The sequence below is a fragment of the Typopeltis vanoorti genome, chromosome 10 (genome assembly GCF_054136105.1).
Source record: "Typopeltis vanoorti isolate ZY-2024b chromosome 10, IOZ_Tvanoo_1.0, whole genome shotgun sequence".
In the NCBI taxonomy this organism is placed as follows: Eukaryota; Metazoa; Arthropoda; class Arachnida; order Uropygi; family Thelyphonidae; genus Typopeltis; species Typopeltis vanoorti.
In genome coordinates this window covers 67,704,414-67,728,415 of record NC_143558.1, presented here as the reverse complement: position 1 = coordinate 67,728,415, position 24,002 = coordinate 67,704,414, and the positions used below count along the sequence as shown (strand labels likewise).

Sequence of the window (24,002 nt, the reverse complement as noted above, 5' to 3'; positions counted from 1 at the left end):
TTAGCACTACTCTTGATAATTCTACAAAATTTTTCATCATCAGCAAACATTTGGAGATCCCCAGTCAATCCACATGAAATGTCATTAACAAATAAGTTAAATAGTAGGAGTGCAAGAACATAACCCTGAGGTACACCACTGGTCACCTTCCTTTTCTGAGACACAGCTCCATCATATACAACTTACTGGTATTGTTCAGAGAGAGTCAGTCTCTGATCCATCCACCCACGATATTATCTATTCCTATTCTCTGCAGCTTGTACACCAACTTATTATGTGGTAATCTATCAAATGCTTTTGCAAATAATATACCAAGAATATCACTGTATATGATTCTCCCTTATCCAACACATTCATCACCTTATCATAAAACATAAGCAGATTGCTAAAACAAGACCTGCTCTTCACAAACCCATGCTGACCATAATAGAGAATCTTATGTCGATCAACCCAATCTTGTATTCTATTTCTAACCAATTTTTCCAACACTTTGATCAGTACTGCAGATATACAGACCATCTATAATTAGAAACTTACATTCTCAAACAATGCTTGTGGAGAGGTATTATTTTGCCTTCTTTCCACTCCTTAGGAACCTTCCCCATTGCAAGGCTTTCATTAAATAACCAGGACAAGGTCTTCGCTAACTCTTTTGCACATTCTTTAAAACTATGTGGTGATATATCATCCATTCCCACAGCCTTATTAACATCTAACCCAAGCAACCCTTGACACACCTCTGATTCTTTCACCTTTAATGTTGCATCGTTCACACATTACGATATACACTGAAGTTTTCATTAAATAATGAAAATATCTAAACTTTAGCTCATTACACCACATCTCCCAAAAACTCAGCACTATTCATGGTGAACAATGGTGAATTCTTCTTGTAGACCATAATGATCTACAAGAAGAATTAAATAAAACATCAAACGATCTATCCTAAATGGCTACCCTAGAGGACTTGTTAACAAGATTCTCTTCTCTGATATACTACAAAGACAACGTGATGCCACCCAATATGTAACTACTATGACTATTCCATACGTTGGTACCATCTCCAAAAAACTAGCTTGCCTCCTAAAACCATGCAATATTAGAGTGACCTTCAAGCCAGTTGAAACTATCCAGAAATTTCTAAGATTACCAAAAGATTTCAATCCTTTCTACAAACATGCAGGAGTTTATAACATCCCTTGTTCCTGTGGTCTAAGTCACATTGGTCAGACGTCTAGAAGCTTCGAAGTGAGACAAAAGGAACACATCAGCTATGTTAGAAACAACAGACAAGATATTTCTGGCCTTTCTTCCCACTTCTCTACAGCCAACCACATTATTGAATGGAATAAAAGTCTTATGCCATATATAGAAGAAAACTACCGTTTCAGAATCTTCAAAGAAGCTGCTACAGTCGCCCGTTCCACAAATAACCTCAACAGGAACCAAGGTTTAATCCTACCAGATATATGGAAGCCTTTAATTAGATCAATAAACACACAAGAAATTTACTTCAGTGCAAACTACAAATTGCATCTCAACAAGTAAATCATGTATCTGCGACACGGGTATTGTTTCACGCGCACTACTATTTTGTTATTGAAATAGAATTGTCAGTTAACGTTTAGCTTGTAATTTTCATTTCTTTGCTTTCCTGATTGTACCCTGATGAAGCCAACAGCACAAGCCAGCAAAACTAGTTGGTAATTAAATTAGTTATTCACCTTCACTTTACCAATATCTAAATAATAGTTAATTTTCATTAATCTTTGTGATCAAGAATTAACAATTTCTAATACAACACTTAATAATTTTAAACCACAATAACATTTTTGAAAGTAACACAACTATCCAAATCCTGTAAGTACATAAATTTTTTAAATGCTTCACATTTGATTTTGACAAAATAACATCAATAATGGGCACGTCGCAAGTGCCGACAATACATGTTATGAAACCAAAACTAATAAACGTACTAACATAAACAATTTGTAAAAATATTCAAAATTTTAAATTATGATTATTTTTACATTGGTATGGTCCTGGTTTTGCCTCAGACCTCTATTTCTTGTGCCATGAACATTGAACTTGGAGAGGTATCTGAACATTCTGAACAATGCAAAGCTTCCTACTTTGTGGCGTTTCTATGGAACTGACCACTGTATATTTCAGCAAGACACAACACACCATGTCATATGGCTGCTGCTGTAACTGCGTGGTTTCTGGAGACATAAATATGACCCGACTTTACTGGCCTTCACAGCTCCCTGATCTCATTGATCATCTGTGGGATGAACTGGAGCACCGGATAAACTCAAGGGACATCCACTCACATCAGTCCAGGACCTCATTACATGTCTGTAGGAAGAATGGTCCAAAATTCCCATTGACTTCTGTTGTATGCTTGTGAAAAGGATTGCTTCAGTGATTGCAGTGAAAGGAGTTCCTATATTCTTATTAAGGTGGGTGCCATAACTGTTTGTTCCTAAAAGAGACATGAACATCTTAAACTTGATAAGATAAGGAACAGATGGTTAATTTATGGAGATGGGAAAATTCTCTCTCTCTCTCTCTCTGTATATAGTTACATGAAAATGCCACATTTTCTTTGCATGTTGAACAGCAGAGCCTGTAATCAGCACTGCCTAAGAAAGCCATGGACAAGGAGAGAATATATTTTCTTTAAAATTTCAGCTGGATCCAAATAAAGTTCTTTTGCTATTGTTTCCCAGGAAAACCTGCAACTTTCCAAGTTGCAGCAAAGTAGGTGTCATATACATGACACCTCCAAGGAATCAAGGACTCATTGCTGGAAGGCACTCCACTCTACTCTGCTACACACAGCTCTCAGTTCTCCCCTGATTCTCACCTACACACAACACTTACCATCGGTGCCACCATCTACCACTCATCATCATCATCACCAACTACAACAGTATTTTTTGTCTTAAATTGCATGTATGCATGATGAAAAACCTGAGTTTATGGGAGGAAAAAACCCTGCTGCGCTGTATGAGATCAGCTAACTCACCTTCAATTGAAAAACTCCATATAAATATTACTCTCATCAGGACAAGAATCGAACACAGGTCTTTTCCAATCAAAGGGCTCAATGTTCCATTGTTCTTTCAGTTGTGCTACAGTTGATGTGAATAAAGGAAATGGCTATATAGTGATACTTCTGGACTTTGTGAAGCCATTCACCAGAATACGACATAGAACTCAGACATAAATTGGAGCAAATGGGGAATGGATATGAGGTTGGTGAAATGGATGCGAGGGTAGCTGATAGAGAAATATCAAAGAGTAGTTTGTGGGGGAATTCAAGTAGTGCATTGCAGGACTCTATTTGGGCTGCTGTTAAAGCCACATCTGGATTGCTTGCTCAGACCTGGTCCCCTGGATTACTTCAGTACGAGTAAGTGGTGGAGAGGATCCAGAGGCAAGTGACCTAGATTATGACTGGTCTGTGGAATACCCCATGTGAGGATAGTGGGGTTACAAAGGCTAGTTGATAAGCAGACACAGAAAATGTGTTAACACTATAAAGGGGATTTTATAGGGTTTCTACATTATTTTTAATACATGCCGGTAAGGGTAATAACATCATCTCTGGAAATTGAGCAAGAGTGTGGTTAGCAAGTACGTATGGTATAGATTTTTTTGCTTGGTTAGTGGAGAATGGTTGGAATGGGTTACCAAAGGGTGTGATCATTCTTTTTTGGTGAAGGAGTTCAATGGAAAGTATGATAGGTATTGTGTGAATCCCAACAAATATCTCACATGTTTGATATCCCATGTAATCCCACAATGAGTCTTTGACTCTGTGAAGATACTTGAGGAAAAAACAACTTGAGTATGTGCATATGTACAGGAACACAACTGCATCCCACTATGGTAAACTTTAGCATTGTTGACTTTGTCAACTATTGACCCTAGCCTTCATTCATATGGAAACTTTTGAGCTGTGCACTGCAGATTTCCAGCTATTTGCAACCTAAGATGTGGCTTTGACATATTTGTTTTTGCCCTATTGGCTAAATAGGAAAAAAACAAATTTTCTATCAAGATTGAAAATCAGAATCAGGTCCCATTTTGTAGTATGCATTTCACATCTAAAAGACTGCATGCACATACACAAACACAATCTGCTAAAACAGTATACTAAATTCTATCTTATTACTATCTATTTAGTTTTTTACACTAAAAGGTATTGATATTTTTCTGACTATGGTGTGGAAATTTAATGGCCTTTGTTATCTGGACTGTTTTGCAAATTCGGTGCAAGTTAATATTTATCTTACTATTTTGAAACCTATTTTTATTCTTAACTTACTTAATTTGGTTTCTTGTCTATTGTCATACAAACTGTCCTTGAACCACTGCTGTACTATGCTAATGATTATCTGTAAATCTGCTTGGCTAGTGGAGCACAGCCATTAGTGCTTTGTTTTCATACAAATATCATGTGCATTCTAATAGATTTAACTGAAGGAATGCAGCTTGGCTGTATCAGCTTTTAAAATATTATAATTTATGTAAAATCTTATGAAAATATAAGAATGAGTACGTGTATTATATATGTAAACCATTCTTATTTTAATTAGATGCTTCAAGATATTGGAGTTGTTCCTGGATCAGATATGACTCCTGAAGCTGCTCTCGCAAAGCTGAGTTATGTACTTAGTAAAACAGAATGGTCTGTGCAAACAAAAAGGATGGTATGTTAAACTTTTTTCATGTTTATATTTTTTTATAAGTATTTGAATAAAATGACATATTTTGAGTTGTAAATAGTATTTTTAAAGTAGTGAATATAGAGTATTGTTAAAATTTGTGAAAGCTATATAACTTGGAGAAGACCTCCAGATAACTTATAAGGATAAGGAGTATAGAGAATGGATGGGACTTCTGATTTGAGCCATGGTCATTACAGAATACAATTTCGGGGTATCCTTCTTCATTCAGCATCCGAATGGATTCCTAATACCATTGCTCAAATCAGAAACCCCATATATATTATAATGATGCAATTTATCAGTTATCATACTAGCTGGGACTTCACTTAGTTATCCAAGGACTTCCCCCATTCAGAGCCTTATGTAGCTCCATCTAACAACCAGAATATCACCAAATTTGGTAGGGAGACTAATCAAGACATGGGAAGAAGGATTCCACAGAAGAAAAAAAAATTTGATTTAGTTCGAAAAGTCACCATTAGGCAGAAATATGGTGTAGTACAATTTAACAAAAGCATTAAAATGGACAGACAGATGAATAACAAAGACTCAACTGAAATGAAAGATTGCCTTTATGTGTTACATTTATGATAACATAGCGATAAAACATTTAATATCCATTTAGCACATTTAATTAATTTGAGGTTACCCATGCGAAAGAGAACCTGGTTCAATGTGGCCACCATTCTTGTGGACCAGCAATTGCATCCTGTACACAGCATTATCAACAGTAAAATGTAACATGTCTGAAAGAATGTTTGTTACAGTCTGTGATACATTGTCCTATGAGGCTGCCAAGTTTTAGACACATCACGATAGATGCTGGCCTTCAGGTCACCTCACAACCAAAAATCGCATGGAGTAAATATCAAGAGAGCAAGGTGGCCATGCAACTGTAAAGAAGCGACTAATCTCTCTTTCTTCTGTGAAGTGATGCTACAAGAAGCTACTTTACCAGTTGTGCAGTGTGAGGAGGTGCTCCATCTTGCATAAAAAATGGTTTCATCCAGACATCATTGCTGAAGTTGCAGAATTATGAAACTGTTCAGCATATTGCGATATTTCCATGCGGTAATCGAACAAGTTACTGGTCCTGTCAGAGTGATGACCTCAAAATAAGAATGTACCTATTATAAAATCTGCTGTGAAGCCACTCAAAATGGTAATTTTCGGTGAATGTAATGGGAATTCCTGGAACACATGGAGTGATTCTGAAGACCAAATTCAACAAATTTGGATGTTGAATTTGGTCATTTACAGTCTCATTCACATAAAAATGCTCCTCATCTCCCCACAGAATTTTCAAAGGCCAAGCATCGGAGACTTACTACCCGAGCAGAAATGTCAGAACAAATATCAGTCACTAATCGTAATCATCGTGTAGCAGCTGCCACATACAATTTTATATGGATAAAATGTAATAATTTTGCACAAGACTTTCCATACTGTGGAATAAGGCATATCCAATTGTAATGCTACTCCACATGCACTACTACTAGCAACATTTTTGTTTGATCTGTTGGCAACTTCTTCAATTTCCTGTGGTGGCACTAGTTTCTGTCCTTTGTCAGATTGAACTTCCAAAGATCCTATTTCTTCAAACTTCCAAATATCATTGATTTAACTGCATTAGCTGACAGAGGACCTTTATAAAAGTTCTGGTAGATTCTAAACTCAGGAAGAGCAGCTGATGCATTGCACTTGTCAATGTAAAATAACTCTACAGGTATTTTTACAGGTACAGTGATAAGGTAAAGTGAGCTACATGTTGAATACAACTATCAATAGGAATGAGTTTGTGAAGTTTTCCCTTTCCTTTATAGCTCTTATGATGCTAACAGAACAGGTGTTCAACTTTGTTTTAAGCAAATTTTCAGCTTCCTGGACTACAACAGCACCTTATTTCCCATATCAGTGACTTTTCTAACTTTTTTTTTTTTTTGTGGAATCCTTCTTTTCATGTCTTAATTAGTTTTCCTACCAAATTTAGTAACATTCTGGTTGTTAGATCGAGTTACATAAGGATCTGAATATGGAGAGTTATGGCCACCCTGTACTTTGGAAGTCTCAGTCTTGAACAGAATTGAAGTGAATTCAGAAGTGTTTGTTGAAGATAGGCACTGAAACAAGAAACATCATCGAGGGTGGGTACAACTAATAGAGGAATTACAGAAATATCATGCTGATATAAATAGTGTTACTGAGAAGTCCAAAACAGGGAAGTTAAGACACTAAGAATCAGGGAAAGGATGGAGTAGAAGCTGTAATATTCAACAAAATGAAACTAAGCTCCTTGAATGGGAGTCTATTTCAAAATGGGAAGGTGCATAATGAGATAGGCTTATGATATGTTGAAGATTGCAGTAGGGAAAAAAGTAGATAATTTTTGGAGTCATTAGACAGCTGACATAAAGGAAAAAATTAATCCGGATTTATTGGAAAACATAACAGAATAGGAAATGAATCCCAGACATATAGAAATATTTTGGCGAAAATTTGTAAAAAAGATGAGAGCTAATCAGTAAGAGTTAGTATTCCTGCTAGATTTCTTTTTGGGACATGGACTAGTCATTATTAATTCTGTGTTCCAACATAAAATCAGTGTTTTCAGAGAGCTCCCGAAAGCAAGGTATAATTTTGAGTGAAATTTAGAATATAGGTTTAAATCATAACGTAATATTGTCTAATTTTGGTAGCTTGTTGTGTCTGTGTGATTTTGGTGTGAATTCCGTTATTTAATTTAGTATTTAACGATACATTTCATAGATTTACATATGGCGCCAGTGCGATGTAAGATAATGGCATCCAAAAATATGACGCCATTGTTCAAAAACTGTAATGTGAGAGAGTTTGTCCAATGCGACGTGTGTGGGATGTATGCATTCCCAAATGAGGCTGGAGTTTGGATTGAAAGTGATAGTGGTGGGAGAATGTGCAGAAAGTGTAAGCAAAGTGAGGAGTTGACGTATGTGTCAGGTTGTGAGACAGTTATGGTTGAAGAAAGCCAGAATGAGTGAAAATAGTGGCTTGATAGGAAATTGCGATGTACAAGATGGCAATGAGAGCGGTGATCAAAGTAAGAGTGAAAGCAACTATACAGAGAGAGAAAATGGTTTAAATGATAAAAAAAATGAGGAATTATTTGTAGGAAGTGAGATCGCTAGGTTGTGCGCAGTGATACAAAATGCACAGCGGCAATTAGAGCACCTGCAAAACTCTTTCCAGAGTGATTCAGCTAACGTAAATAAACAAGTGTTTGAAAGGAAAAATAAGCGTAAGAGTGGGAGAGTTTCTGAAAAAAAGAGTGTTGTATGGTGACGCATTATTAAGAGGAGTGATAGATGGGAGTTTAACTAAATTGTACTTACCAGGAGCAAAATTTAAGGATGTAAGTGAGAGTATTAGAGCGCAAAAACAGAGGGTGAAAGAATTGATAGTTGTGGCGCGTACGAATGAATTGAAAGGAGATAATTTTTTTTTATGAGAGAGGACTTGAAAGTATTGTTAAAGGTAGCGAAAGAAAAGAGTGACAGAGTTAGAATGGTGAGTCTGTTGCCGTGGTATGACAGAGAGAAGTTTAGAAGAAGGGCCATAATTGCAAATGACATTATGCGCAGGTTATGCAGACGGTGTGGTGTGGAATGAGTTTGATGGGCGAAAGGATTTATACAAGATGGATGGCCTGCATTTGAATGGATTTGGTGTGCGGAGACTGGAAAAAGTGTTGCTGAATGAAGTGAAAATGGATGTGCAGAACCAGGGAAACTAGAACTACCAAGGAGGGGGGGGGGGGAGTGGATATGCGGACATCAGTGAGACAGTTGAGTCTAAGAATGTATATAATGTACCCAAGCCTAAGGACAAAAAATGGGAATGGGATATTTAGAATATTTAGAATAATTCAAGAGAGGGATGGGACAAAAGGATCGCTGCATTTCATGTATACTAATGCCAGGAGTATTAGGAACAAGAAGGAAGAATTTTTGGCCTTGATTGGCTCTTCCTGGCCACAGGTTATTGGCATTAGTGAAACATGGCTGACGGATGATATAGTTAGTGGGATAGAATGTGTAGGTTATAGTGTGTTTAGCAGGGACAGAGAGAATAAAATGGGGGGGGGGGTTGTTATTGATGATAGCTGATGAACTGCAGCCAAGGAGAATTGAAGTTGTATCGCAGGATAGTGAAAAGAGCTCATTTGAGGCTGTTTGGCGTGAGATTGAGACTGGCAGAATAAAATATACTGTTGGGTGCTGCTATAGACCAGGTGATGGAATAGATGGTGGAGATAGTATGCATAAACAAATTGATGAAATGAGTGGAAGGAGGGTAATTATTATGGGGGATTTCAACTATGGTAACATTGATTGGAAGGAGGAGAGGACACATGTGAGGAAGGAAATGGATTTTATTCAATTATTAAGGGACAACTATCTGAGACAGCATGTAATTGAAAATACTAGGGGTTTGAGAGTGCTTGACCTGGTAATAGCACCTGAGAATTTGACTGTAATGAATATGACCATGTTGCCACCTATTGGTGAGAGTGATTATAAGGTCTTGACCTGGGAGGTGGCTAAAGGTGTGGAATTTTCGATTAAGACAGAGTATATGTGGAATTACCGTGCTGGCAAGTATGACAAGCTTAGGAGATTACTTGGATCAGTGCCATGGCATGTACAACTGCAAGGGCTGGATATCGATACTATGGGGAGTGGTCAAGGAGCATTTACAGGAGGTTATGGCTGATTGTATACCTAGGGTCCGAATAGTAAAACAAGTAGGGTTAAATGGATGAATAACACCATTAAGCTTGAGCTGCAAAAAAAGACAAGTGTGGAGGGAATTTAAAGAAAGGGATGACCTGCAGGCACACGAACGGCAGGCCAGAAGGGTAACGAGTGTGGTAAAAAAAGCAAAAGCGGATTATGAAAGTAACCTAGCTATGCAAGCTAAAGAGAATCCCAAACAGTTTTTTCAATATGCTGCAAGCAAGAAAAAAGCTGTACATGACAAAATGATTTTAAGGAATGCCGATGGTAAGGAGGTCACTGAATCAGTCGATATAGTGGAATTACTGAGCGAGCATTTTGCAAAAGTATATCATCCAGGTGGTGACATTGAAAAAATGAAGGAACCATTAGTTTATATGGGAATTGTGATGAATGAAGTGGAAGTGAATAGTCTATTACAGAACCTTAATGTGAATACATCTGTGTGATTGGATGGTATACCGCATGGGTCTTACGTGAAGCAGCTAAAGAATTATCAGTGCCCTTGACCATATTGTTTAATCCTAGTCTCGGGTCTGGTTTAGTCCCGAAGGTGTGGAAAGAGGGGAAAATAGTTTCACTGCATAAAGGAGGATCCAAGACTACTGTTGCAAATTACCGACCAATTAGCATATCCGGAGTCGTTGTCAAGGTCTTGGAGAAAGTAGTCAAGGGAAAAATACAGGAATGGATTGATGAAAATGAGATACTGTACAGGGGACAGCATGGCTTTGTGAAGGGTAGATCATGCCTCAGTAACTTGCTCAAGTTTTATAACACAGTGATCGCTGAACTGGATATGGGTTTACAGTGATACTGCTGGACCTGGCTAAGGCATTTGACAGGATACCACATGGAATTCTAATCCGTAAACTAGAACATATGGAAATGGATATAGGGTTGGTGAGATGGATAAGTGGATGGTTGATGGAGAGATATCAGAGAGTAGTTTATTCAGGAGTAGAGTCCAAAAGACTGCCTGTGACTAGTGGTGTGTCACAGGGTTCTCTTCTTGGATCATTGTTGTTTAATCTGTTCATTAATGATATAGGGAAGGATCTAAGAGGAACAGTTCATTTGTTCGCTGATGATGTAAAGTTGGGTTGGGCAATAGTGAGTGCAGAAGATGTCAAAATCTTGCAGGATGACTTGGATAGATTGTAGTTCTGGGCTAAGGAGAATTGTTGTCAATTTAATGTGACAAAATGTAAGGTTATGCATTTTGGGGTGAGATTAGCAGCAGTATACCACATGAGGTTAGCAGCAGTATACCACATTGGTGGAACTGTACTCCAGGAGATTGATGAGGCTAGGGACTTTGGAGTTTTGGTGGATAGGGAGATGAAGTTTAGGGGGCACATTGCAAAAGTGGCTAAATCAACTCATCAACTCACTTGGTTGTTGAAAAATACTTTGACAAGCAGAGACAAGCAAGTTATCGTACCTCTGTACCAAGCCTTGATAAGACCTCATCTGGACTACTGTGCCCAGATTTGGTCACCTAGGTTTCTTCTTGATGGGGAGGAGGTGGAGAGGATCCAGAGGCGAGTGACCAAGATGATAGCAGGTCTATGGAATGAACCTTATGAGAACAGGTTGAAGATTTGTGGGTTGCAGAAATTAGTTGATAGGTGGAAAAGGGTAGATATGATTGAGACATTCAAATTGCTAAAGGGTTTCTACGGGATTAATTCAGAGGATATTTTTGAGATCAGGACTGGTGGTGAGAGAACTAGGGGACACCTATGGAAGCTGGGCAAAAGTGTGGTTAGCAGGGGTGTTAGAGCTGGATTATTTACTTTTAGAATGGTAAATGAGTGGATTAAGCTGCCAGAGTCTGTTGTGGGTGCTATGACGGTGAGTGAGTTCAAGGCTAGGTATGATAGATACTTGAGAATGTTGTATAGTTGAGAGTTGTGTGGATATGATGTTTAGGGCCGATGAGTGTAAGGGCTCCCTGGAGTTGCCCGTAATAATAATAAAATACACAAGTTCTTCTGGAGAACATTGCACAAAACAAGAAAAATCGTATCATTCATGTTATTGTTGATAGTATATCATTCATGTTAATGTTGATGTCTTTTGATTAGTTCAAGATACCAGCGTGTATATGGGATTTGAAATAGGAAAGGATTACCACTTTGTGTTATGCAAGTCGAAAATGAGTATCCTACTGAAAAGAAAAGTGAACACCAAAGTTGAAACAATTCTTATATGTGAGTTCCTCCCATAATGCAGTTGTGAAAATTCTTCAAATGGAAAAGACGTGTCTGAATTCCACCTTGGTGTGGAACCTTTATGCAGACTTTTTCTGCTGAAGTTGACTTAGCTAGTCTCATAAACGTATGGTTGGTTGAGTGGTTAGCGTGTCTGCTCTACAGCCGAGAGGCTGCGAATTCGAATCCCACAATGGGCATGGATGTTTGTGATTGTCCTACAAGCTCAGTGTGGAAAGAGAATCTGTGACCCTACCACTTATTCTAGCAGAAGACTTCACTCCCAAAACCCAGTGAGGTACAGGAGTGACCATACGACATCTATGGGCATCAAATGTGAAAAAAAATTTTCTTAATGAATTAAATAATGTGGCCCAGTCAGGTCTGGTTGGCCGAGTGGTTAGCATATCCGGTCTCCAGTCAATAGGCCATGGGTTCGAATTACGCTGTGGGCATGGATGTTTGTGATTGTCTGTGAAAATACTAGTGGTGGTCGTGGATGCCCTCCCTTGATGAGTCTTTGGACTCCCTGTCGGTGTCACATAATAATAATGGGAGTACTCTGTTTCCTCCTAAAAACTTGGTTTTTCATCAAATGGCTAAAAGAGCAGATGCAGTTAATAGATAATATATCAGCCTAAGTTTTCTTGGTCATAATTCAGATCAAAACCAAAAATCCTTTGCCTGATATTATTATTATATGACCTCCATAGAGTCAGAGACTTATTGTAGGAAGTAAATACTATCACACACAAAGCTCATCCAACAATGCCTAAACTGATTCAGTCTCTTCCATGGCAACCTGACAGCTTATATGTCTCAATCATATTTCTCCCCCTCCTATTCACGAGGCTTTGCAATTTACATTCTTCAATCTGTCCTTGTACTTCACATTCCAAAGACCACTGACCACCTTTGTGAATATTCTCTGGACCCTTTTAAAAATATCCTCATTACCATGAAAGCCCAGTGACCAAATCTGTGCATAATAATCCATACAAGACCTGATTGAAGCATTATACAGTGGTATCATAACCTGTTTATTTCTGCATGTCATTATTGCCATTATCTGATTCGACATCTTCACGACTTGTTCAATTTCAGGTCCTTGTCCACTACCACTCCCAGATCTTTTCATCTCCTCTACCTCTAAAGTTTCTCCACCATGATGAGATGCAAAGCATGCATCTCATCATGGCTTGCCAAATTTCAACTTGACACTTTATAACATTGAGTTTACAGTTCCACTTACCTGCCCATTCATACAACCTATTCAAGTACTCCTGTTAGGCCATAAAATCTGCTTGACTCTGCATGTATTTTGCATCAGCTGCATATCACAATATTATTAATATACAAGTTGAACATCAAAAATGGCTCCAATACAGACCCCTGTGGCACACCACTAGCGACCTTCTTCTTTCGGGATACTGCATCCAGTATACAACTTTCTGACAGCCAGTCTCCAGTGCACTCACTCCAAACCCATTCAAATGCAATCCATTATGTCTGTATAATTCCATTCTTCCCTCAAATACATGCCATATATCCACAAACTGTACTCCCTTCTCATCACACAGCTCTACTAGCATACAATTCATGATTCTGGCTCTCTGTCTCAACTCATCATTGTCATACCTTGACAACACACTGACAACCTTTATCCACTATACTTTTATTTCACTCTCCTCAATAAACTTCTGATACGAAGGTGGTCTGAAAACTTCTCGGCATCACAATGAAAAAAACAAATTTATAATTTGTTTTTTTCATTGCGAGTGATTATAATTTGATTTTTTCATTGAAAAATAAAAAAAATAATTTTTTAATTTTCAACATAATCTCGCTTAAGAATAATACTTTTATTCCAGCGATACTCCAGCTCCATTATCCTGTCCTTGTAGTGATTCTCAGTAAGATCTGCAAAATACCCCTCTAAGAGCTGTAATCACCTCTTAATTCAAAGAAAAATGCTGACCAACAAGGAAGAGTTTTAGTTTTAGGAAGAGATAGAAGTCAGAGGGAGCCAAATCTGGGGAATAGGGTGGATGTTCCAACAATTCATAGTGCAGATCCCTTAATTTTCCCATTGCCAAAACACTTTTGTGGGCAGGTGCATTGTCTTGATGAAAGATGATTTTTTTCTTCTGCAAACCGTGTCTTTTCTCACAAATTTTTTTGTCTAGTCTGGTTAAAAGATCAGAATAATATTCCCCAGTTATTGTTTTACCCTTTTCAAGATAATTAATAAACAGAATGCTTTTAGCATCCCAAAACATTCTGGTGTGTAATGGTGAATCCAAATCTCATCCATAGTAATAAATCAATGCATAATATCAGTTTTATTCTTGTTAAAATGCTCCAAGTACTATGTTGAATTTTCTTGACAATTATTCATAAGACTATTACACTTTTTTATAAAATCTTTATCAAGTAGCTTTATTTTTATCCTCCTACATGTTTCGCCAATCTGTTTCTATTGGCATCCTCAGGGAATACAAATCAGTAAGCACAAAATGAAGGTTACAGACTAGGTTATAACCGATGGTTCTAAATCACACAAAAAAATTGGTATTGTGCGTAACAATGTGCGTGTCTCGTTAACGTGACTTATTCGTGATGACTCATGACGTAATTGTTATGAAAGTTAATTTCTTTGATATTTAATGATCTGATAAAAGTTTTCCAAATTTCTGGTAAAATTAGACCTTGATTCTTGTTTAGGTTTTCAGTTTTACGGACGACTGTAGCTGCTTCTTTAAAGGTTCTTGATTGGTAGTTATCTTCTATGTATGGCATAAGGCTCTTATCCCACTCAATGTGATGGTTAGTAGAGGCAAAGTGGCATGAAAGGCCTGAAATGTCTTGTCTGTTATTTCTGACATATCCTATGTGTTCTTTCTTTCTCGTTTCGAAGCTTCTAAATGTCTGACCTACGTAACTAATACCACATGAGCAAGGAATATTATATACTCCAGAGTATTTGTAGAATGGGTGAAGATCTTTCGGTGATCTTAAAAATTTCCGAATAGTATTGATTGGTTTGAATGCCACTCTGATCTTGTATGGTTTTAAAAGGTTAGCTAATTTTTTGGAAAGGTTGTTGACAAAAGGAATTGTAATTGTACTGATGTGTTGGACGTCATCACGTTGTCGATGTGGTATATCAGTAAATAGAATCTTGTTATAGAGTCTTTTAGGGTAACCATTTAAAGAAAGTTCTCTGGATATTGTGGTTAATTACGTTAGTAGGTCATCCTTGTCTGTCGTATACTGTATAGCTCTTTTCTTGAAACTATGGATAATGCTAAGTTTCTGAGCTATGTGATGAGCCGAGTTGAAATGGAGGTAACATCCAGTATTTGTAGGTTTTCTGTATACAGATAGGTTGATACTATTATTGGATTGTTTCTTTATTAAAATGTCAAACAACTCACTGGATTAGCTATGGGTAGCCCCCTCTCACCTCCTTGTGCTGACTTATTCATGGAAGATCTAGAGAAAAAAATCTTAACCTAGATCTTTCCAAAACCGAAAATTTGGTACAGATATGTAGATGACATCTTTATCATTTGGGATCATACAAAAGAAGAACTAATGAATTACCTCAACCAAATCAATAGTTTCCACAATACCATCAAATTCACATTAGAAATGGAAAAAGATAAAAAACTGCCATTCCTTGACATTTTAATAAAGAAACAATCCAATAATAGTATCAACCTATCTGTATACAGAAAACCTGCAAATACTGGACGTTACCTCCATTTCAACTCAGCTCATCACATAGCTCAGAAACTTAGCATTATCCATAGTCTCAAGAAAAGAGCTATACAGTATACGAGAGACAAGGATGACCTACTAATGGAATTAACCACAATATCCAGAGAACTTTCTTTAAATGGTTACCCTAAAAGACTCTATAACAAGATTCTATTTACTGATATACCACATCGACAACGTGATGACGTCCAACACATCAGTACAATTACAATTCCTTTTGTCAACAACCTTTCCAAAAAATTAGCTAACCTTTTAAAACCATACAAGATCAGAGTGGCATTCAAACCAATCAATACTATTTGGAAATTTTTAAGATCACCGAAAGATCCTCACCCATTCTACAAATACTCTGGAGTATATAATATTCCTTGCTCATGTGGTATTAGTTACGTAGGTCAGACATCTAGAAGCTTCAAAACGAGAAAGAAAGAACACATAGGATATGTCAGAAATAACAGACAAGACATTTCAGGCCTTTCATGCCACTTTGCCTCTACTAACCATCACATTGAGTGGGATAAGAGCCTTATGCCATACATAGAAGATAACTACCATTCAAGAACCTTTAAAGAAGCAGCTACAGTCGTCCGTAAAACTGAAAACCTAAACAAGAATCAAGGTCTAATTTTACCAGAAATTTGGAAAACTTTTATCAGATCATTAAATATCGAAGAAATTAACTTTCATAACAATTACGTCATGAGTCATCACGAATAAGTCACGTTAACGAGACACGCACATTGTTACGCACAATACCAATTTTTTGTGTGATTTAGAACCATCGGTTATAACCTAGTCTGTAACCTTCATTTTGTGCTTACTGATTTGTATTCCCTGAGGATGCCAATAGAAACAGATTGGCGAAACATGTAGGAGGATAAAAATAAAGCTACTTGATAAAGATTTTATAAAAAAGTGTAATAGTCTTATGCTCCAAGTACTGTTCAGAGATTTCTTCTGAACAGTGCTTGAACTTTCACTTCTATATTCTTGTGTTCTTTCACACTCTGTCTTACTAACTTTTGTTTTAGATGCAATTCATCTGCTATCATCAGCAGTACTCCACCCCCCCCCATCCTATCTTCCCTGAAAATACTAAACCCTTCATATTCAATCCCTGTAGCTATATCATCTGCTGTTATCAAGTTTCACTAATGCCTATAACTTTTGGTGAGGTTGCACTAATCAGTGCCCAAAACTCCTTCATCTTGTTCCTGATACTTCAGCATTAGTATATAGAAACTGCAGCATCCCTTTAGGCCCCCACACCCACCTTTATTTTCTGAATTGACAATCCTATTCAATATTTTTGTTTGAGAGACTAGATTCCACACTTGATCATTCTCGCACTCACTCACTTGCTTCCACCCTAATTGCTTAAGTTTTCCTGAATTTACACTTCAGCATGCTCAGTGAACAACGCTCTCTCCAGACACCTAACACCAAAACTGTTTAGATGCAGTCCATCAGCATTGTACAAATCCTTCTTTCCGTCAAACACAGACCCCAGATCAAGAAATCCTACATCATATCTTCTGCTCGATCTATGTATAGATTCCTTGGCTACCAATGCCCTCCTCAGTTCGCCTCTATCATAGCGTGGTAGGAGATGTACAGACTTCACCTTCTCGCTCTTGAGTTTTGCCTCTTCTAATAACTCCTTTATATTCTTCCTGATAGAATACTTCTTGCCTCTCAAATCATTTGTACCAACCAAGACAATCATTTCCTTTGACTTATCATTTTGCATCTGGATGGCATGGCTAATATTGTGAATTTTTGCACCCGGTAAACAGGATTTTGTCACACTTTCATTAACTACTCCCCTGATCGTTGAGTCCCTATACATAATTTTCTCGTTTTTTTTTTTTTTTTTCAGTTGGTCTTTATTATTCCTTTGCACTACCTGCTTTCTCTTTTAGAAAGATCAGAGAAGCAGCAAAAGATCAGCCCTGCTAATCTTTTGCTGCTTCTGCAATTTTTAAATTTTGTGCTTTGTCCTATGAAGGATAACATTTAAGCACACTACACCTGTATTTCTTTATTAACATCCATTTCATTCTTCTCTGTTTCCACGGTCTCACGTTCGACATTAATAACATAATTTTTCATCTTACCATCGGTATTTTCTGCATGCTCGTTACCTAACAGACACTCACTTTTGAAATACTCGATATATACTCTCTTTCTCCAGTTTCAATTTCCTTTCACATATTCTTTATTCTTCTGGATGAATACATTTCACACACCCTGCACTGAATAAAATCCTGCAAATTCAGATCGTCTGACAACATGGTCTTTGGCGTCATATTCGGTCACTAGTTAAGGATATCCTGGTTTTATTCCTCACAGTAAGGAATTTTTTTAAAGCATCTTGCAGACTTGATTCATTACTTGGGTGGCACTAGCATAGCACAGGGAAGAAGTGGTGTTGCACGTGTTATATGGATAAGTTTTTTATTTTAGTAAATGTTAGTAATTTTAATAATTATTTTTGGTTATACCTTACTTATTTTAGACTGTAACGTTGAGTGTGTATGTTTGTTTGTGAAATTTAATACCAAATATTGTTTAGAAAATATTTTTATACATGGCACCAATGTATACAAGAAAATGGTGACCAAGACTTCCTTGTTCAATGAGTTTAGCATGAGGGATTTTGTATGATATAGTGACAAGAGTGAATGAGTTGTGGTACAAAAGTGAGAATGGCGAGAGAGAGAGATTGTTGTAAATGTTTCGTGCCAGTGTAAGAAATGCAAGTCATGCAGAAAGCATGGAAATAAAGTGACAGATATTAACAATGTAAGAAAAGATAATGAAAGTGTTCAGGCAAATGCAAAAGTGGTAAAGTAAATGATAGTGCTTGGAATACTGTGGTCACCTGGATTCCTTGGAGATGAGGAATTGGTGGAGAGGGCTCAGAGGAGAGTGACTAAGTTGGTGATTGGTGTAAAAAATGTTCCCTACATTGATAGATTGAGATCTTGTGGATTACAGAGGTTGGTTGATAGGTGGAGAAGAGGAGATATGATAGAAACATTTAAATTACTTAAAGGTTTTTATAAGATTGCAAGGAAAATATTTCAGCTGTGTCATAGTGATGGAAGAACAAGAGGTCATCCCTGGAAATTGAGGAAAAGTGTGGTTAACAAGGGTGTGAGAACTAGATTTTTTTGCTTGGAGAATCGTGAATGAATAGAATGCATTTCCTGACTCAGTTGTGAGTGCTTCGTCTGTAAATGAGTTCAAGAAGCAGTATGATAGATATCGTTTTGATAGTTTGGGTTTCCCGTGATGAGTCTTCTGACTCCATGGAGATACCCATATAATAATAATAATAAGAGCATGAAAGAAATGGTTGAAAGTTATGTGGGTGATGAAGTGATAGTAAGGAGTGAAATAGCATGCCTATGTTACATCCTTCATAGGACAAAATGGTGACTAGAGAAACGATTGTCATGTGGTATAATAGGCAGGAGAATGAAAGAAAAAGTGAATTTGGAAAGAAGGAAAAGATATTGTAAGGAGATTTGATGATTAAATGGTATACTTAATGAGAAGTGGCAAAATCATGTTTCCCATTTTCCATGTTAGTGAATCTGTTTAGTCTGCAAAAGAGAGAAGTGAAAGAGATGATTGTTATGGCAGGAACAAATTATGCAATGAAAGATTTGTTGAAAGAAGTGAAAATGAAGAGTAGAGAAGTGAAAATTGCGAGTCTGCTGCCTCGGTATGATAGAACAGAGTTAATGGCCATGATTGTTAATGAGTCAATGTAAAGATTGTGTAGGAGGAATGGTGTGCAGTTTATTGATGTATGGAGTGAATTTGATGGACGAAAGGACATATATGCCTGATGGACTGCATTTAAATTTTTTTGTGCTCAGTGAGGAAAAACATTATGGGGAAGATTGTTTCAAAGAATAGAGGTGGGTGGAATGAAGGAAGCTGATGAGAAGTTATTTTGGCATGTTCACAGCTGGACAGCATATGGGTGTTGGCGATCGGCTGCTCTAGTTCTTCTATGGTTAGAAGAAAGTAGAGGAATGGTTGCACCAAGTTCAGAGGAGCAATGCCCATGAAAGTACTTATTGAAAAAATAAATGCCTATGATAAAGCGACTGAAGGTAGTCTGTTAGGGAAGGGTCCTCTGTTAAGCAGACTGCCCTCTTCTGAATATCATCAAGAATTCTCAGAGAGGTCTTGAATACTCCATTCCAAATGTGGAAACAGTACTCCAAAGTTGATGGATCTGAGACTTACAGTGTTAGGAGTTAAGAGGAAGAGAAGTAATGTTTAGAACAGAAAAGAACACCAAGCCTTTTTAGAGGCTAGGAGGCTATGTGAGTATAGATTGTGCCAGGATAAACTGGAGACAGTCAACCCAAGAAGAGAAAGTTGAACTTGAAAGGAAACTGAAACATTATAAAAAATGAGAGGGGATAAGGTAGGATTTTTCTTACAAGTAATAAGGCAAGCTTGAATGTTTTTGGCATTGAAATTAAGTTGTCTTCCTACCCCATTTCAGGGTGTTTGAGGAGATCAGTGTTTGAGTTAGGGAAGATTTTGATGAGGAAGAGAAATTTAGAATACTGTCATTAGTGAAGCTGTGAATAGGATTTTAAGTCAGAGAGAAAGGAGGTCATTGATGTAAAGGGGGAAGAGTGTGGGTGAGAGCACAGAATCCTGAGGCAATTCCCCAGATTCAGATTTCCCCATCAATGCTGGATTGATGGGGAAACTGATGAGAGGAAGCCATCCACCATGACACACATTGAACAACCAGTGAGCTTGGCAATCCAATCATAGAGTTAGAAGGGAGGCCACAAGATGGCACCTTGTTCTTGAGGTCTTAGTGCAAGACACAATCAGATGCCTTAGAAATATCAAGAGCAATAACATGAGTTTCTCCAAATCGTTCCATGGCCTGAGTCCAAATATGGTTGAGATTAGCTAGGAGGTCGTCTGTTGAACAAGAATGGCAGAATCCATATTGGTGATTGCAAATTAACTGATGAGTCACCAGGTAATAAAGAAGCTGAGTGTTGATAACCCTCTCCATCACTTTTGAAAGTACTGAGGTGAGAGCAGTGGGATGATAGTTAGATGACTGACTTTTGTCACTTTTTTGGGTATAGGTTGGATGTGGGCTTGCTTTCATGCTGTTAGGTTGATGCCAGTAGAATATGAAAGTTTATACAGACAATACAGGATGGGTGGCAGTTCTGAAGCACAAGTCTTGAGCACAACTGGAGGAATACCATCTGGACCAGGACCCTTATTAGCACCCAAAAGGATATCATAGAAACCCTCATTAATCTTGATACTAATAAGGCTTCTGATCCAGATGGTATTCCTCTGGTTATGCTCAAGACTTGTGCTTCAGAATTGACATCCACACTGTCCACTGCATACTTGTGAAATTACAGGAGTTGATTTGCTTTGTTTTTTGCTGAGATGTTTGGAGAAAGTGTTGTTTAGTGAGAGTTTGCAAATGCAAAACCAGGGAAAGCAGAGATATCAGTGGAGATGCAATCAAGCATATGTCTAGCTGCCCCTGTGAAAAAATCAGCATGTGTACAGAAATGATTATGCATTGCTGAATACAATTTCACTGGTTTCCTATTTGAATATGTTGGTAATGACATTACACAAAGGTAATTGTGGGTATAAGGGGATGTTGAAATGCAGGTACATAAATGCCATAAGTATGGAATAATAGAGAGGACTTTTGGCATTGGTTAGCTCAACTTAGCCAAAAATCATAGGCATCAGTGAGACCTGGTCGACAGAAAATGATCAAGTTACAGGGATAGAATGTGAAGGATATTGTATTTTCATGGAGGATAGAGGGAATATGACAAGAAGTGGGATATTGCTGATAATAGCTGAAGAATTACAACCAACAAAATTAGAAATTAAAGAGATTCATCATTTGAGGCTGTCTGGGGAGAGATAGTGGCCAATAGGACAAAATATATTGTTGGTTGCTGCTATAGACTTGGGGGTGGGGGAGGTCCACAGAAATATGTAGATACCATGTATTAGCAGATTAGCACAATAACTGCAGGCTGAACAATCATTATGGAAGACTTGGGAGGATATCAATTGGTTTTCCATTTTACTAACAAACTGTTATCTGACTTTATTAGTTTATTATATGATAATTTCCCTCCTGATGTGAAGATTTTTGAATGTGTTACGCAATCAGGATATTTCAACTGGAAAAAGATTTATAGATAGGTTGAAGGCACTGCCATGGGTATCTCTCTCTACCTTTAGCAAACTATTTTTTGAACCATCTGGAAGATACCTTGTTCTCATCTATTCATCCCCAACTCTCTCTTTGGTTTCATTATGTCAGTGATGTTTTTGCTGTTTGGCCTCATTCTGAAAATGAACTTATCATTTTCCTACAGCGGATCAATAGTGTTCATCCATGCATTCAATTCACCATAGAAAAAGAAAATGCTGGTAGTTTATCATTCTTGGACATCCTTCTTACTCAGCCTCCAGTATGTTGCCAACCAGCATTTATTGAAAACCTACCTTTACTTGCAGATACATTCATCAAAAAGTCTGCTCATCACACCTCTAAAAAAATGGGTGCTATCAAGTCTTTAATTAATAGACCACATAATGTATGCTCCTCTCCCTCAAGCCTACAACAAGTACTTCTCACTATGAAAACTTTAATGGAATGAAATGGTTATAGCCCTCATCAAATCCAGCAGATAATTGTCTCCTATGTTCTGACACCTAAGGATTCTTCGACAGACTGCAGGATTCCAATCCCATATATATATTTCTGGTAGCTCTGAACCTATTGGTAGAATTTTGAAGAAGTATTACTTCGCCTTATTCCCACATATTTTCCTATCAACAAAATTTCTTATCTGTTGCCATCTACAAAAGACAAACTGTCACCTCTGTCTTTAGCTGGTATTTACCAGATTTCTTGGAAATGTAATTTGACATACAGGCCATTCTGTGGAAAAAAGAATTAAATTAATTTAATTCTTTTTAATTAAATTAAAGAGCATTATTGCATTGAATATATAAAACCCCCAGTCTGGTCTGGCTCAGCATAATATACTAAACGCAGTATCCAGTGGGATGAAGCTTGTATTCTCCATAGAAGCAGTTTTAAATATGAATGTCTTTTCAAATAAAGTTTTAAAGCTTTTTATATCAGCCTAACCTGAATTGTAACGATTCTCCCCCCCCGAAAAAAAAAAGTTTGGGAGATTCTCAATTTATGTAAACATCAAAAATAGTTTAATATTATTTATCCATATATTCATTTCTAGCTTGCGACACCTGTTTTTAATTGTTAAACTCATTGTATGTACCTTGTATTCCTGTTCCTTGAATTGCTTGTTTCTACACACTGATGACTTACTGTTATTTTCAGTACAAAATATCTGTACTTTCATTAAAGCTAATTACTGTGGTTATTGTGATTTTTTGTTTATTTTCAATAGCGTATGTGAAGTGGTCAGAGATTGTTTGAGATAAGCAGTATTAGACTACATATCCAAGAGAATAAACCAATTGGGAATTAAGTGGATGAGTAGAACTGAAAAAAAAAAGTCCGCGTGGTTAGCCTAGTGGCTTTGCGCTTCGCAACCATATGTCTGGGGAAGGAGTGTCCCAGGTTTGATTCCCATCGAAAATGTGAGGAACTTGAGGATCTTCCTCAGGCAGCATAGCCGATCTTGGGTGCAGGCAGTAGGGTTTTTTCCGCCGTTTTTCGTTTAGCGTTTTTCATTCTGCAAGCAGGCAAACTGGCCCCGTGAACATACACCTCTACAGCTAAAAATATATCTCCCCCAGTGGCAGACTAGGCGACAGGTCAGTTGGGAGTGGCACTAACAAGTAGTCGCATCTAAGTAGCACGCGGACCCTGTATAGGAAGTGGGAATAACGCATAGTAAAAGAAGTACTGAAAAAAAAAAATAATAATATGGGTGTGGAGGGAGACACTGAGAGAGTGAGAGAAAGAAAGGTGATCTGCATACTCAAGAGTAGTACAAAGTGCAAGCAAGAAGGATGACTAGTTTGGTAAGAAAAGTCAAATCAGATTATAAGAAAATTAGTTAAGCAGGCAGGCCAAATTAATTGAAAAGAGTTTTATCATTATGTAGCAAGTAAGAGTAAAAATGACTATGGTAGGATAACATATAGTTAAACAATGCTGATGGTAAGAAGGTGACAGAGGCAAAAGAAATAGTTGAATTGCTGAGTGATCATTTTGCAAACATGTATCATCCAGGTGGAGATTTTGCAGTTGCTGATGTGACAGATTCATATCAAAATTGAGGTAGATGAACAGAAGGTGTTCACCATATTTAAAAATATCAATTTGAACACAACAGTGGGACTAGATGGCATGTCAGCCCATGTACTATATAAATCTGCAAGAGAGTCGGCACTGTCTCTGATGAAGTTGTTCAATCTAAGTCCCAGTTCTGGCAGGGTTCCAGTAT

General features: G+C 37.5%; 1 protein-coding gene across 3 annotated transcripts in view; it reads left to right on the top strand.

Annotated features, from left to right (window-relative positions):
• The window catches only part of LOC150102481 (L-asparaginase-like), a 284,609-nt gene that overhangs the window by 176,760 nt on the left and 83,847 nt on the right, over nt 1-24,002 (top strand). For all 3 annotated transcript variants that reach the window (XR_016548905.1, XM_090398649.1, XM_090398648.1), the window contains exon 9: nt 4,608-4,721. Coding sequence is in view for 2 of the 3 variants with exons in the window: in XM_090398649.1 (XP_090254775.1) it covers nt 4,608-4,721 (114 nt within the window). In the remaining variant the exon portion in view is untranslated. The remainder of the gene's footprint in view (nt 1-4,607; nt 4,722-24,002) is intronic.